This window comes from Solanum pennellii, chromosome 6, assembly GCF_001406875.1.
Source record: "Solanum pennellii chromosome 6, SPENNV200".
NCBI lineage: Eukaryota > Viridiplantae > Streptophyta > Magnoliopsida > Solanales > Solanaceae > Solanum > Solanum pennellii.
Genome location: NC_028642.1, coordinates 79,465 through 94,173, shown reverse-complemented (window position 1 = coordinate 94,173; position 14,709 = coordinate 79,465). Strand labels below are relative to the sequence as shown.

Below are 14,709 nucleotides of genomic sequence, written 5' to 3'. Positions count from 1 at the left end.
GGGGGGGGGGGGGGAGGGTAACGGTGTGCTTTTTGTTAAAGTCTTATTATGAAAAGCTATTGAATAAGGGAAGATTGTGTTTCTATATAGCTCGATTGTGGTACCTAAAGTATCTCGAACACTGTGTTTTTTTAACTTGGTTGCTAGCAAGAGGGAAGTCTTGTAGGTGGCACCTTTTTTCACTTGACATTAATAGGAATTATTAGCTCCATCCCAATTTATGTGATGGTGTTTGATTGGACACGGAATTTAAGAAATAAAGGAAGACTTTTGGATCTTGTGGTCTAAAATAAACTTTAGATATTTCTGGTTATAGATCATGTCATTAAGGGTCAAATGAGTATTTCAAAGTTTAATTGCTACTAAATATTGAAAGGTGTCATTCTTTTCGGGACAGACTAAAAAGGAGAGAGTGTCACTAAAAGAATGTAATTTTAATTGTCTAATCCAAATTTGGTGGTGACTTCCTTACTCCTATATTCTATTTTTTAATCATGTACATATCTATCATAACGTCGTTTTCAATAATCAAGTCATTCTTCAGCCGGTGATTTTATTGTTTATTGCCTCCTCTTCTTTATAGTGCTCTGGAATTTCTTTTTGATGGAGTTGATTGAGCTAAGGTGTGTGCTTTTAATGCATCTCACCTAAGTGAGGCGAATTGTCCAGCTGGATAGTACCTAGATTCAATGTTTATGTGCGCCTATAACCAAATTTAGTTGTGTTTACCTCTCTTCTCAAATGTAGATGGGTCATTTTATTAACCACCATATCTGCTCTCTCTCGTGACTTCTAGCTTAATATGACTAGGACTAAGTCAATTAAACTTTGTTCACCCTATAAGGACATGTCTGTGCACGGTTCAACTTTTTATGTGGCTTGCTTATGCAGCACATTTGCTGCTTGTGTTTCTGAATTGATGGAACACTAGTACACTTGGTGAGTCTGTTTTAAGGCTTCTCTGTCTTGCACACTCTTGCTTTCTCTTTCTTTTAATTTTGTTTTAATATTGGTACTATGATTACATGTTGTTATTAATTTTGTGACTGGAGTATGTGCTAAATTTGATTCTTGAAACTGATATTATATGCTCTATTTAACTTTATTCTAATTTCTGATGCTAAAAATTAATCATGAACTAACGTTATATGGTGGAGTTAATTTGCAACTGAAGTTATTTGCTTCCTATTCTTTTTTGATGGACAAGATTATCTGTGATTATTTGTTAAGCCTTTGGAATCAGTTTTTTAACACACTGTTTTGGATATTTTAATGATTTTTGGCATGTTCTTGTAATTCTGTGCTTCACCTATAGATCCCGTCGGGTTTATGCACTTTCCACATTCAAATGTATTTCCATAAGTTTCTTAAAGAGAATACACCATTTACTACTTCCCTTTGTTTTAATAGGTTGATCCAGAGCTTGCTATGGCTGAAGCAGACAAGGTAGAAGATGATGAGGACTTGAGGAAGAAGCTTTGGCTTATGATTGCTAAGCATGTCATTGAGCAGGAAAAAGGAACCAAAAGGGAGAATATACGTAAGGCAATTGCTTTTCTCAAGGAAACTGATGGTCTGTTAAAGATTGAGGACATTTTACCCTTCTTCCCAGACTTTGCTTTAATTGATGACTTCAAGGTAGGTTCCACTGGCGTAATACTTAACTGCTTCAAATATTTATTGATTTTAATCCTTTAAATTTATTCGCTAGAAAGCTGTATTATAGCTTACCAAATAAAGCCTTACCTTGAATATATCTGTTTATCCTCAGAGGTAAAATAACACAAAAAAACTGTTTCTGATCAATGAGTAGAAGTTTATTTGGGTGAAGTCAAAGAAAATAATTAGAAAGAAAGAGATGTGGAATTTAAGAGCAACTGCTAGGTCTCAATGAGAAGTCCAATGGTCCTGCATGTGCCAGTTGACAACACATATGTATAAAAAGCAGAAGAAGTTTGAGATTTTGATAGTACCTTGCCTACCATTCTTTGATCTCTCTTTTACAAACTTGATCACGACTTTGTTAGTAAATTTATGATTGGTTCAGAAGGATTCTGGAAAATACATTTTTCTTCCATTTTCTTCAGAGTATAGTTCGTTTCATCAAACAAATCCTTCTGTTTGGACAAACAACTTCAGTTTAATAACGAAGAACATCAAGGTGTTTGATTTCTACTCCTAGTGAAGAGTTGTTTGAGCTTCAGGATTTTCTGGTCTCGTTGCACAGTAAGTTACCGATTGATAACTTTTTTGTTTTGGTACTAAGATCAATTGATTGATTTTAGCATTAGTATGTCAACCAACAGTACATCGGGTCACCTTAAATCTTTATATAATGCTACTTTTAGTGCTTATCTAAACTAAACTTTTAGTCCTTGTTGTTACAATCTCATAGATATTATAGAATATTCGAGGATCTTGTAAATATAGTATAACTCGATATACTCCCGTAATTATGTGTTTTGATTCTTTTCCCGTCTTTGAATATGTACACCTTAGCTCTTTAAACCCAAATGGTTTGAGGGAATAATGAAGTTGTGTTGTCATTCAAGCTTTCTTCTTTCTCTCATGAAAAGGGTCTTAGTAAGACATCCTTGCGGTGCAGTAATCAGTGAATCCAAGAACAGTCTTCGTGCCTTGTTTCCGCTGATTTATTTCAGGCTGATTGCATCACTTTTTTCTCCGGTAGGTGTTCTGCTAAAACTGATACCACCACGAGGTTGAGGAAGCTCCAACAAGAAAACTCTAGAAAACCACTTCACGAACTTGCCATCATGCGCCGGCTGATCCTACAGCTCTGGCTCGTCTGACGCATGTGCCAGGCATGTGAGACCATTTTCAGCCATCTTTTGGAGCAGATCTCTTTCTTTGGGATTTGTCCAGCCTTTTTGAGTTGCGCTTGCTATTCTTCTGCAGATTACGATCAATGGAGCCCTAACCTGGCCACCTTAGACTTGTTTCCCAGTCATGTTTGATTTATTTGGCGATTTTCCAGCCAACCTTGGTCAACTAGTAACTCTCCAGTAATTGTCCAGCCTACTTTGTGCAGATTTTCAGCACCTTGAAGGTCGACCTACCAGTTCTCAAATTCCGTTTTGTTTGGCTGATCTCTCTTTACTCGATTATCATCACTGGGATCAGATGCTTTTGGCTCCAAATCTGTTGGTTTCAATACTTTGAATATACGGATTTAATACTTTGAATATCAGATTATATGAGTTCCTTCATCACTAAACATGCAAGTAGACATCCTCTGAGGTTGCTTTTATTTTTTAGACAGGTCACAGGTCATAGCGTTACGTGTTTCTCTCAGCCTTCTTCTCCCTGTAGTTGGGTTATTGGTTCAGGAGCGTCTAACCATATTTCTGGTGATGCATCTATTTTCACTAATATTTCTTACTCATTCTCTTCCAAAAGTCGCAAATTGTGAATGAGTTTCAAACCATGGCAACGGGAACACTGTATACATCACGGATCATTGGTACCGGGCATTAATTAAATGGAGTTTATCACCTTATCCTTCTTAAACGACTCATAGTTTTAATAGAACTCCAAATTAGAAAATAGAAGTCAGAGAACTCTAGATGGAAATTATCTTCAAATTAGTCCCTTGGAATAGAAACAACTGAAAGAAATAACAGATCTGTCTCACCAGAAAACCAGGTCACAATTGTCACTGGCAACTTGTGGTGGAATTGAAACTAGCGACGCTTCTGTATGCCCACACATCCACCTAAGCTTCCTCACTTCTGCTACCTTCATCTTCGGATGGTGAGAGTTCTTGATTGACAACACTAAACTCCATACAACGAAGTTGGTCTAACCATGACTCTATAGAACTTAGCTTTAAGTTTCAATGACACATTCTTCTCACATAAGACACCATGCGACCTTCCACGACTCTTGATACCATGTAGAATATGAGAAAGAAATGGTTCTTTGTATTTCCGTATGTCTTTACATCCCATGAGAAAGGGTATTTATACAAATGAATCTTAATTGATTAAGGAAACACAATGTATTGCAATAAAAAGAAATATCTATGCCTATAGTTAGTTACACTAGAAGAAGGAAAAATAAGTTAATCCTAAAATCATGCTAATTAAATAACAAAATCACATACATATTAACCAATATGGGTCACTAAGAATAGTATTATATAAAATAACTATAGAAAAATATACTCTTAGCTATCAAACCCCAATGGCTTAAGGGAATAATCAAGCTGAGTTATCTCAGAAATTCTCTTCTTTCTTACACATGTTATCTTTTAATTCTGTAATGATCACTTGTATGTTCAACTGCTTCTACATTAATCTTTTTCAACAATTTTGTAGGAAGCAATTTGTTCATCCTTAGAAGATTACAATGAGCAAATTGAAAAACTAAAGCAGGAGATGAATGATGCAACCCGTGGTGCCGATAACATTAGAAATGACATCAGCGCTCTTGCTCAGCGATATACTGTAATTGACCGGGATGAGGAATGTGGGGTAATGTTCTCCTGATGTTTGTTCTTTTGCCTTTCTTTAGCATTACCTCCATCAAATGCTTGAATATTTGTTGCTTTTGCATATGATTTGATTCTGTCGCTGTCTCGCAGACTTGAGGATAATATGTGTATCCTGCAATTTTTTTTTATTGTTCATCATATCTGCAATATATTTTGTTTCCAAAATGCTGTACATGCATTGTTGTGGTGTTTTTTCTTCTTTTCTTTTTTCTTTTACTAAGCTTCACTCCTGTATTTTCTTTTAGGTTTGCCGGCGGAAAATATTAAATGTGGGTGGTCACTATCGAATGACTACAGGTTATATGGCTATTGGACCAATGGCTCCTTTCTATGTCTTTCCATGTGGGCATGCATTTCATGCACAATGCCTGATTGCTCATGTGACGAGGTGTACTAATCAAGCTCAAGTAAGTAGCAGAAGAGTGTCCTTTCCTTCCCAGCTTTTGCTTATCATTTGAATACTGGTTGTACTGCTTTGTCGTCACTTTTGCTTAGTGCATTTCTGACAACCGAAAGAAATAGGTTCTTTGCTTGAATATTCTTTTTCACTCTTCAGGAATTGTTAGATTTGACGCTAGGGGTGGGGATGATGTTGGGTTTTGGAGAAATACGGTGTTCGCCGGGTCAGTCATGGTTTTGGGCCAAGTTTTGTTATGAACGTTAGGCTAAATTTGGCTGAATACTTGGACATGGATAATGGTCCATAACATGAGTGAGAGGGTCCCTTGGAATCTTCTTATCAAAATTAGAGTAGTTTTTTTTCTTGATAACCGAGAAATCCGTCTATGGCCCCCACCCCCACCCATATTTTATGAGATATTGTGATGGAAGAGAAATTCTTGCAAGAACTCCCTGCAAATGCTATCATTTTCCAGATGAAAGCATTTTCAAACAGGACAAGATTATTGAGCGTGCTCTTTAAGCACAAAACCAAAAGAAGAAAAAGATCAACATAAAAAAATGTGAAAATTCAAAAGAAAAGTAAAAAAAAAATCCTCGTGCACAAACAGCAGAATCAGAAATTGAGGAACAATTTTTTTAATATTGCAGCAATTGAAGCAAAGGAGGATTGTTGAAAATTGTTTTCAGTTACCACAATAGTTTTCTTTTTAGCAAAATAAGTTGCAAGTTTTAGGATAATTTGAATTTTAAATTTCTATTAGGAGAGTAGCTTGGTGAAGATATCTACAAGTTGATCACTTGACTTCACAAAATTGACAGTCAATCTTGATGTGCTTAGTCTTCTCACAAAATACTGAATTTGATGCACAATGTCAATAAAACACTAAGACCAGCTCCACTACAAGTCATGCCAAATTCCTTACTTACTGTGTCGTACTTCGAAATCAAGCTTGAAAAGACTATTTCAGACCATAAAGTGATATGAACAATCGACATAAAAGGCTACTAGACTCCCCCTGAGCTACTAAACCAGATGGTTGCTCCATATAGATCAGTGTGGAGGAAAACATTTTTAATGTGCAACGGATTAAAAATTTAATGGCGAACAACAACCATAAATAGAACAAGGCCGACATAGGCTATTTTAGCCACAGGAGAGAGAGTATCACTGTCACCAGAAAGACACACGGAACTATGCAAATTAGATCCAACATTTCCCCTTTGACATTTTTTGAAGAGTCCTGAACAACATAGGTTCTACAGATTTGTTACTGTTCTCATTTCCAACAATGAGCAAACTTCATTTCTTTAATTAATGGGAAATATCATATATGCATAAATCTTAGCATTTGATAAGTCGTCCATGATGGTTCCAAATATAAGAGCTCAAATATTAAATGTCACTTTATTTTTTAATTTTTATATCCTTGTTCCTAATAATTGTTAACGAAAAGGAGATCTATTGCAGTTCTGCTTTTCGGCGCTGGCCAATTAGTTTTTCTTTTACTAACAGGACTACAATGCATATGCTTAATCTTGCAGTCGATACTTGCAATTATACATATTCCTGATAGGTCCACATCTGTTTCCTCCAATACCATCTGTTACGTCTTTGGAAGAAATGTCTTTGCCTTCTGGAAGTTACGTTGGTTGACAGTCTCTTTAACAATTTCTTAAATGATACTGCAGGCTGAATACATTCTGGATCTGCAGAAGCAACTTACTTTACTTGGGGCTGAACCTAAGAATGTTTCAAATGGTGGCTTGTCGGAAGAACCGCTAGCTAGCGTGATACCTATGCATAAGGTTTGTCTTATGCTTGTAAAATATCACTTCCTTTAAGTGGCCACGTAATTATAAAATAAGGTTTCTTGCAGTTGATTCTTATGAGCTCACTCCATGTTGATTCATCTAGAAAATTTAGCCCTAGTTTTATTGCATTCCGTATTTTATAGTTTGCCAAACTGGATTTTCAGATCCGATCACAGCTGGATGATGCTGTAGCTAGTGATTGCCCATTTTGTGGCGACCTTATGATCCGAGAGATTTCCATGCCGTTCATCTTGCCAGAAGAAGCAGAAGAATCTGAATCCTGGGAGATTAAGGCACATAATCATCCTAGTCAGAGAAGCCTTTCTTTGGCTGTGTGATTTTGTCATCTGTTAGTGCAGGTTTCTCCCTGCAATTATTTATTTGATGTTTCCCCAGATAAGGTTAAAAAAAAAAAACATGTTTGAGGTGTCAAAAACAATTGCTTGTTTGCTGTGTGCTAATTTATCAGGTTTGGTAGTAATTATTGCAACATGAAGCTAATGCAAGCAACAGAGGCTATGTTGTTTGTAGGGGCAAGAAATTGCTCGATGATATTTCACGAATCATTGTGCACCAAGCATCATCTTGGAAAAGAACTGCTTATTTTTTCTTTTTTCTTTTGCATACTATATCCATTGTATCATCTTCTGATAACCTATGTTCCTCCAATTGTTGTATTATGTATGAAATATAAACTTGTCTTGAGAAAAATATGATCACGTTTTTTCAGATTTAAAAAGCTTCTATTAAGTTTTCAGTGTTGGCGTTAATTGATGCAAACAGGAAAAGAGTGTTATTTGTCTTCTAATTTCTTTGTATCTTTCTGCTAATGTTTTGTTCTGAAATTCGCAGGATATAGAAATGTCCATTTTGGGTGTGTTCTGTAGGGAAGAATATATTTTCTAATTTTTCCCATCTTCGGTTGACAACATTTTTGGGGAGAAAAAATGGGTACGAAATAAGTTATTTAAAATGAAGAAATTTGGTATAATGTTAGGTTAACTGAACAGTGATACTCTATTAGGTGTCAAAAATGAACCCAAACATAAGTAGCTTGTCCAATTTGCTCAGAATTTTTAAGGGTTAGGTTCAAGATAATCTGAATTTGATTCAATTTCAATTCATTCAACTCTAACTCGTTTTAAGAGAATCCTCAATTGAATCTAATTCAATCTTCATTTTTAATCCGTCTTAAAATCCTTTATTAAGATATGCTTCCATATTAAATTATAATCTATTTAAAATATTTTAGGATTTATCTATCCATTTATTATTTTCTAAAGAGAAAGCTTGAACTGAAATTCAAATTATGATTATAAAAGTTAAATATCATGTTAAATTATTGAGATTAATCGGATCAAATTGGGCGGTAAAGACTCAACCTCTTTTTTAGCTCATTTGAATTCATTCTATTTGAGTTCAAAGTAAACTTAGACGGATATAGACCCAATTCGATTACTATTTTGACTCATTTTAATATCTTCAGTTTCAACTCAACTTTGTTCATTTGACGCGCTATCTATTATCCTCTCCCCCTATAGGTTAATTAATATATACTTCAATATTAAGACTGAAAGTAACTATAATAATGTTCTTACAATGACTTACACAGGTTTGAAACGTTTCTTATAGTGAAACTAATCCTACAAGTTTAGTACATTACAAGCATTCAAAAGACAACAACACACATATAGCACTTCTTCATTTGATCAGGTCCCTTGCTGTATTTTGTGTTTTGAGGCTTGATCACTTCTCTTTATTTTTGTGAATGAATGATCCAGTTATTTGTCTCTTGATTAATCTATCAAGAAGATCTGTTGACCACTGGGCAAGCAACCTCGTCCATTTCTATTGTTGAAGTACTTTAACTGGTCAACTCATCTAAAAGTTTAAGTTGTTAGAGAGAGCAGAGCACACTTTTATTAGTTAATTGTATTCTCAACAAGAGTAAACCCGCTTAGTTGAATCCCAAAATAAATTCTAACATTATAGAAAAACTATATACGAAAAAAAGTGTGTCGCATCTTAACCTTCACAGCTCAAAAAGAAAGGGAAAGAACAAATATAAAACCCTTGCATCAGATACAAAATGGTTGATTCAACATTATGCCATTTTCTTTACTCTTCAAATCTTTTAAAACGAAATTTATATAGTTCTTAAAAGTACTATAAGTTACAGGATAATTCAGAATATCTAAAAGATATATGAAAAATTCATGGTCAAAGATAGACTTGCTTGAATCTCGAAAATTGAGATGTTTCACATAAATTGGAACAGAGGGAGTAATAATTTCAGCCTTTATTTTTGGTACATTTAACGGTAACAACTTGTGATAACTAAAACTTGAAAACTAAAATGTCTACTAGTTTAACTAAGCAATATATTAGTTCATTCCGTTTCTTGCTCTATCTGTTTGTCCATCACCTTTAGAATTGTCTACTAACATAGTTTCATCAGCTAATTCCACATCTGTCCCTTTGCATCCTTCAATAATCTCTTCCAATGGTTTATATTTATACAATGATGCACATATAAGATAGTATACAAAATTTACTACTTGTACTCCAGCCATAAGCCAATAAAAGTTTTCAAGTCTTCCTCTGTTGAGATTCCTATCTGGTAGCCAATTCCTTTCTTTTCCAGTATACTGATGAACTAGAGTTACTATAAATGTACCTAAGTAATTTCCAAACGACGAAGCTAACGAGTTGAGTGCAGCTCCAGTGCTTCTCATGCTTTCAGGGAATTGTTCAATGAGAAATTCAAGGTGTCCAACACTCATGAAGACTTCAGCTACGCCGTGAAGGCAATACTGCGGAACCAACCAGAAGACACTAATAGGAATGACATGAGTCATTGGTTGATTAAGTAAGTTATGATCTGCAGCTGCCTTTTTACGCTTGATCTCAGCTAGCGCTGAAGTTGCAGTAGCAAGAATATTAATGGCGAATCCTATTCCCATTCTCTGTAAGCATGTAACACCTGATTTGTGTCCTGTAAATCGACGAGCAAAAGGAACAAAGAAGCGCTCATAAAGCGCTAGGCCAATGAGCACCGTTAGGACACTAAAAATAGACATGCTGGCTGGAGGTATTTGGAAGCTGTGGGATAGATGACGATCCATACTTCGCGCCTGTTGGATTGTAAAGCTGCTTACATGTGAATGTGAAGCAAAATGTAATATCCCTGCAGCCCAAATCGGCAGCATCCTAAGGATGCATTTTAGCTCTTCCGTTCTATGAACGGTAGCTAGCCTCCATAAATTTGGCTGGCACGTCTCTTTCATGTCATTGCCGGTTACTACAGCTGCTCGATCAATCCACCTTAACCAATTCGTTAAGTTAGTAAAGCAATAACAGGGTCGATTTCTCACATGGTCATTCAACTAATAGTTATTATATCAGAAAATCATCTTTTTTCTTGATTCCAACTTTTTCTTCAGCAAAAAAGTGACTTTTTGAAATAATAACTATTAGTCGAATAACCATCTGACAAATCAACTTAACAATATAAGATCTATATAAGTTCTAAACCAAATTAACTAAAAGAGCATAATTTACTGTACTTATTCATTTTCTTTGCAAGTTAATTTTATGTTTTAGCTATTCTACATATCCGCGTTCATCAAACGTTACTTTAAATCACCTTACTTGAACTGATTAGTATGCAAAAGCCTTCCATCATGTGAGATAGCAGAATCAAGCTCTCTGTTCTCATATAAGAGACGATCATCGTCTGGAACAATGACTTTTCTCTTCCTCACTGAGGCAACAATAACCTGTGTCAATCTGATTAACGGACTTCCTCCTGGTTCTACTTTTCTGTAAAATGGAGATCCAACAACAAACGCGACAACAGACAATGCCATAGCAATTGTTAAAAGTCCAAGACCCCATCCCCAATTTACGTTATCTTGTATATAAACGACAACAGTTAATGCAGTTAACGTAGCCATTGTGACACAGAAATAGAACAAATTATAAAAGTTCCACTTTCGCGATTCTACTTTAGATTTCCTCATGTCTAGTTGATCAGCAGCAAATGTAACTACACAAGGTCTAAGGCCTCCTGTACCAATGGATGTCAAAAGTAGGCAAATGTAGAGTGCCCAAAGCTGCGAATTCGAAGCTTCTTTGCAATTCTCTTGAGTTGGACATGGTGGAGGACGGAGTTGTGGCATAATTGCTGAGATAGTTATGCTCACCAGTCCCTATATATACATACACATCTCAGAGTAAGATTTCCATTGATACAGGGGACTCCGTATGGACAAATTCGAATAGATAAACAGCAAAAGCGTTTGTTAATCTTATTTAGCTACGAATTATCCTAATTCATAGTTAGTTCTTGCTCAGGCTAGTAACATATTCCTTAAATCCAAATTCCGAATGGAAAATCACAAACAACTAAGAAGCAGGAGCGACTCAAGCATATTAATATCCTAAAATAAAAAAATAACCAAAGCTTTAATCCCAAGATTTGTTAACAACTTTTATATAATTCCTTATTTGACTTATTTTTTTTAGTTCGTTTTAAAAAGAATATTAATACATTTCTATATAAAATAATATTTTAACTATAAAATATTAATTTTATCATTAATAAAATAATTTACAGTCACACAAATTTCTATCATTCATTTTAGATCACAAATTTTAAAAGTGTTCCTTTCTTTCGAGTCAAACCACCCATAAAATGGGACATAGAGAGTAATTATTTTTTTAATATCTTTTTTTAAATGATTATGTAATCAATCTATATTATTTTTCCTGAGACATATATAATACTTTAAATTTGTCAAATCTCTTCCAATATTTTTTTCATTTTATATAAAAAGATTATTTTTTCTGCGAATAGTACTTGAATTTTATTTTTTTTTTTTTAAAATCTATAACCTATTATTGTTTTGCTTTTTTTTTTTAAAAAAAAAAGCTCCTTTTAAGGAAATGCCATGTATCTACTAGGAGTGGAAAAGAGTGGGTCGAATCATATGGATTGGCCAAAAATAATAAAATGTCTAACTCAATCTATTAAAAAAATAGGTTAATCGACAAATAATATGAATATTCATATAATAATTTTAAATCCCCCCCCCCCTCCAAAAAAAATAAAACAACTCATAAAAAATATTAATAATGTGAATGTCTATACTATGTATTTTGATATCCATTTTTTCAATGAACAATATATTTATATTTAATCTATTTTATTGATTAGTTTGAGATAGGGAATAGAGGCATACCATTTCATAAATAATGGAACCAACAATAATAGTCCAAAATCGACCAGCAAATGAATCAGCAACAAGAGCACCAATAAGTGGAGTGAAATTTGAAACACCACTAAAGTTGGCTAGGGTGTTGGATGCTTTTATTAAAGGCACATTTAGCACTTGTGTTAGGTATGTTATCAAGTTGCTATGAAATCCAGCACCCACAAATCTGTCACATACTTCATTTGCTGTTCAACAACAACAATAATAATAATAATTAATAAGCATTCTTAATTTTTCATACATTTCAATACTTTTATTACTACAAATATGTCCTTTAGCTAATAATTTAGCTCACATATTTATATAAAGATATATTACATATGTGAAGGGACAGATATCAATTTTAAATATTTTAAAGAACATTTTCCATTTTAAATAAGTATACTTATCTTATTCTTGGATCAAATCCCAATGAATAACAAGGGAAAAGAAAGAGAAAAAAAAGACAAACTACCTTAGTTTCCATATATTTTCCATTCAAACTAAATGACTTTCTAATTATTTTTTTCAATTAAAATGAATGATTTTTTTAGCAAATGAATAATATTGATAGATTATCTTTTATCAATATATTTAACTTTTCTTTATATACAACTCTCAACAAATTAATTTATTTATTTAAACCTTCTTTCTTTTTATCTCTCAAGGTCTACAACAACTTAAGTCACTAGAAGGAGAAGAAATCAAAGGGAAAAAAGGAGTCTTTATTGACTTGAGAGACAGGATGTTATAAATATTTTGAAATGATAGTTTTTACCAACTTACCAAAATAGCATAAATAAATTAGAAATTCACTTTTTTTTTTAAAAAAAAAAAAACTACCAAGACACACTCTTAGTGTAAAACTTTACTAATCAAAGAACTCAAGAAGAACAATCACATGTGCAACAAATTAATTATATAGCTAGTTATCTAATTAGAAGTTTTACCTTTCACTCCATTAATTATATTATGAAAGTAAGAGTTTAACTTACCAAGTATAAAGGGCATTGTTTTCATTCCTCCAAGCTTCCTTTTTTTTGTTTCCATTTTTTCACCTTCCTCTTTCTCAACATGATTTTCTTGAACAACTATCTCTTTCTCAACCACCATATTTTCACTCATGGCTAGCTAATGAAATGCAAGCAATTTAGAGAAATCTCCCTATAAGTGAAGTGGAGAAATTCCTTACAGGTGTAGGGAATATTTATTGACATCCTTAGCCCCATCTCAATTTGTCTCATCCATTGGTTTTCTTTGGAAGTATTTGGTCACATTTTTTGCTTCTCTCCATACTTGAGTAGGTTTGATTCAGTGGAGATAAAATGTTAAAAAAATATGGAAAAAAATTTTTGGTGAGAAAATTTTATTTGAATGGTACTTTATCTATATTATTTTATCTTTTTAAATTTAATACGTTTTAACTCAAAAATGGAAAAGATAAATTTAATTTAAAATAAAAAATAGGAAAAATGCACAAGTACCTTCTCAACCTATGTTCGAAATTTCAGAGACACACTTATACTATACAAAGGTCCTATTACCCCCTGAACTTATTTTATTAATAATTTTCTACCCTTTTCTTCCTACGTGGCACTATCTTGTGGGTCCAACGTTGTTTGACTTTATGTTTCAAGCTAGTGTCACGTAGGCCGAAAAGGGGTAGAGAATTACTTATAAAATAAGTTCAGAGGTGTAATAGGACCTTAGTATAGTATAAGTGTGTCTTTGAGATTTCGGGAATAGGTTGAGAGGGTACTTGTGCATTTTTCCTAAAAAATAGTATAATTTTTTTGAATTTCTGCTAAAGTCTGATCAAATTTTCTGGCCAATTACCATTACCAAAAAATATTATGTATGGTCATAGAATTTATCTATTATTTGAGAAATTTTGGAAATCAAAATATTAAATTTCACGTGAACACGTTTCTATTTATAATTATGAAATATTTATGATGTTCATGTGGACACATATATACTTTTAAAATACATTATTTAATAGTTCAGGGGGTAAACTATTATTTTCAAAGTTTGGTATCTTTACACCAATGTCGATCAAAGTTTGGATATATTTCAGATATTTCCCCTTATTATTGGTTTCTTTTGTAAGGATATATTTTTGTAACTAATATGTGTTTGGTTTAAAGGTATGAATGGAAAATAAAAAGTCATGACTTTTCTGAAAGGGACTGTAAACGGTTTAAAAGATTATGTTTTTTCTAAAAATTGTATCTTCCCCAAAAGGTTATGACATTTCCAAAATGTTGTCCCCTTTTTCGAAGTGTTATGACCTCTTCGATAAGGTACAATTAGCATCTTTTCATACTATCATTTGTTGGCTATAAATAGAGGGATTTTCTCTCATTTTTTTCGAAATCGATTCCTCTTCCTTCTCCTTATATTTCTTACAACAAAAGGTAGAGTTTTAGTGTGATTTTATTGCTCTTTTGAGTTCGTTGTAATTATTAAAATTTGAGTTGTACTGCTACTCCTTTGATAGATATTCATTGTTTTTTAAGGAAATAATCCACAAACTGAAATATTGTGAAGGGATTATATTCCTTGAGAACACACAATGAAATTTTTCTAACTCGAATACTTTCATTACTTTTCATCTAATAGTTTCTGGTTTACTTTGTTACATTAAGCAACAGTTTATAGTTACTAGTAATTGACTATTAAGAGTTTCACTCAAATGATAATTTTGTGTCGAATTTATCTCTCGAT

At 33.4% G+C, this 14,709-nt stretch overlaps 2 protein-coding genes across 3 annotated transcripts in view; one reads left to right on the top strand and one right to left on the bottom strand.

Moving 5' to 3' along the window:
* The window catches only part of LOC107023179 (vacuolar sorting protein 18), a 39,397-nt gene extending 32,041 nt beyond the window's left edge, over positions 1–7,356 (top strand). For both annotated transcript variants that reach the window (XM_015223781.2, XM_015223780.2), the window contains exons 20-24: positions 1,411–1,638; positions 4,338–4,493; positions 4,759–4,920; positions 6,605–6,721; positions 6,892–7,356. In XM_015223781.2, the coding sequence (XP_015079267.1) occupies positions 1,411–1,638; positions 4,338–4,493; positions 4,759–4,920; positions 6,605–6,721; positions 6,892–7,065 (837 nt within the window). In that variant the 3' untranslated portion in view covers positions 7,066–7,356. The remainder of the gene's footprint in view (positions 1–1,410; positions 1,639–4,337; positions 4,494–4,758; positions 4,921–6,604; positions 6,722–6,891) is intronic.
* A 1,603-nt stretch (positions 7,357–8,959) lies between these two features.
* LOC107021608 (protein NRT1/ PTR FAMILY 3.1-like) lies at positions 8,960–13,152 on the bottom strand. Its single transcript, XM_015222298.2, has 4 exons — positions 12,978–13,152; positions 11,971–12,188; positions 10,379–10,938; positions 8,960–10,051 (listed from the first exon to the last, which is right to left on the bottom strand). Exons 1-4 carry the CDS (start codon positions 13,105–13,107, stop codon positions 9,112–9,114), a joined length of 1,848 nt encoding a protein of 615 aa, XP_015077784.1. The 5' UTR covers positions 13,108–13,152; the 3' UTR covers positions 8,960–9,111.
* Positions 13,153–14,709: the final 1,557 nt, after the last annotated feature.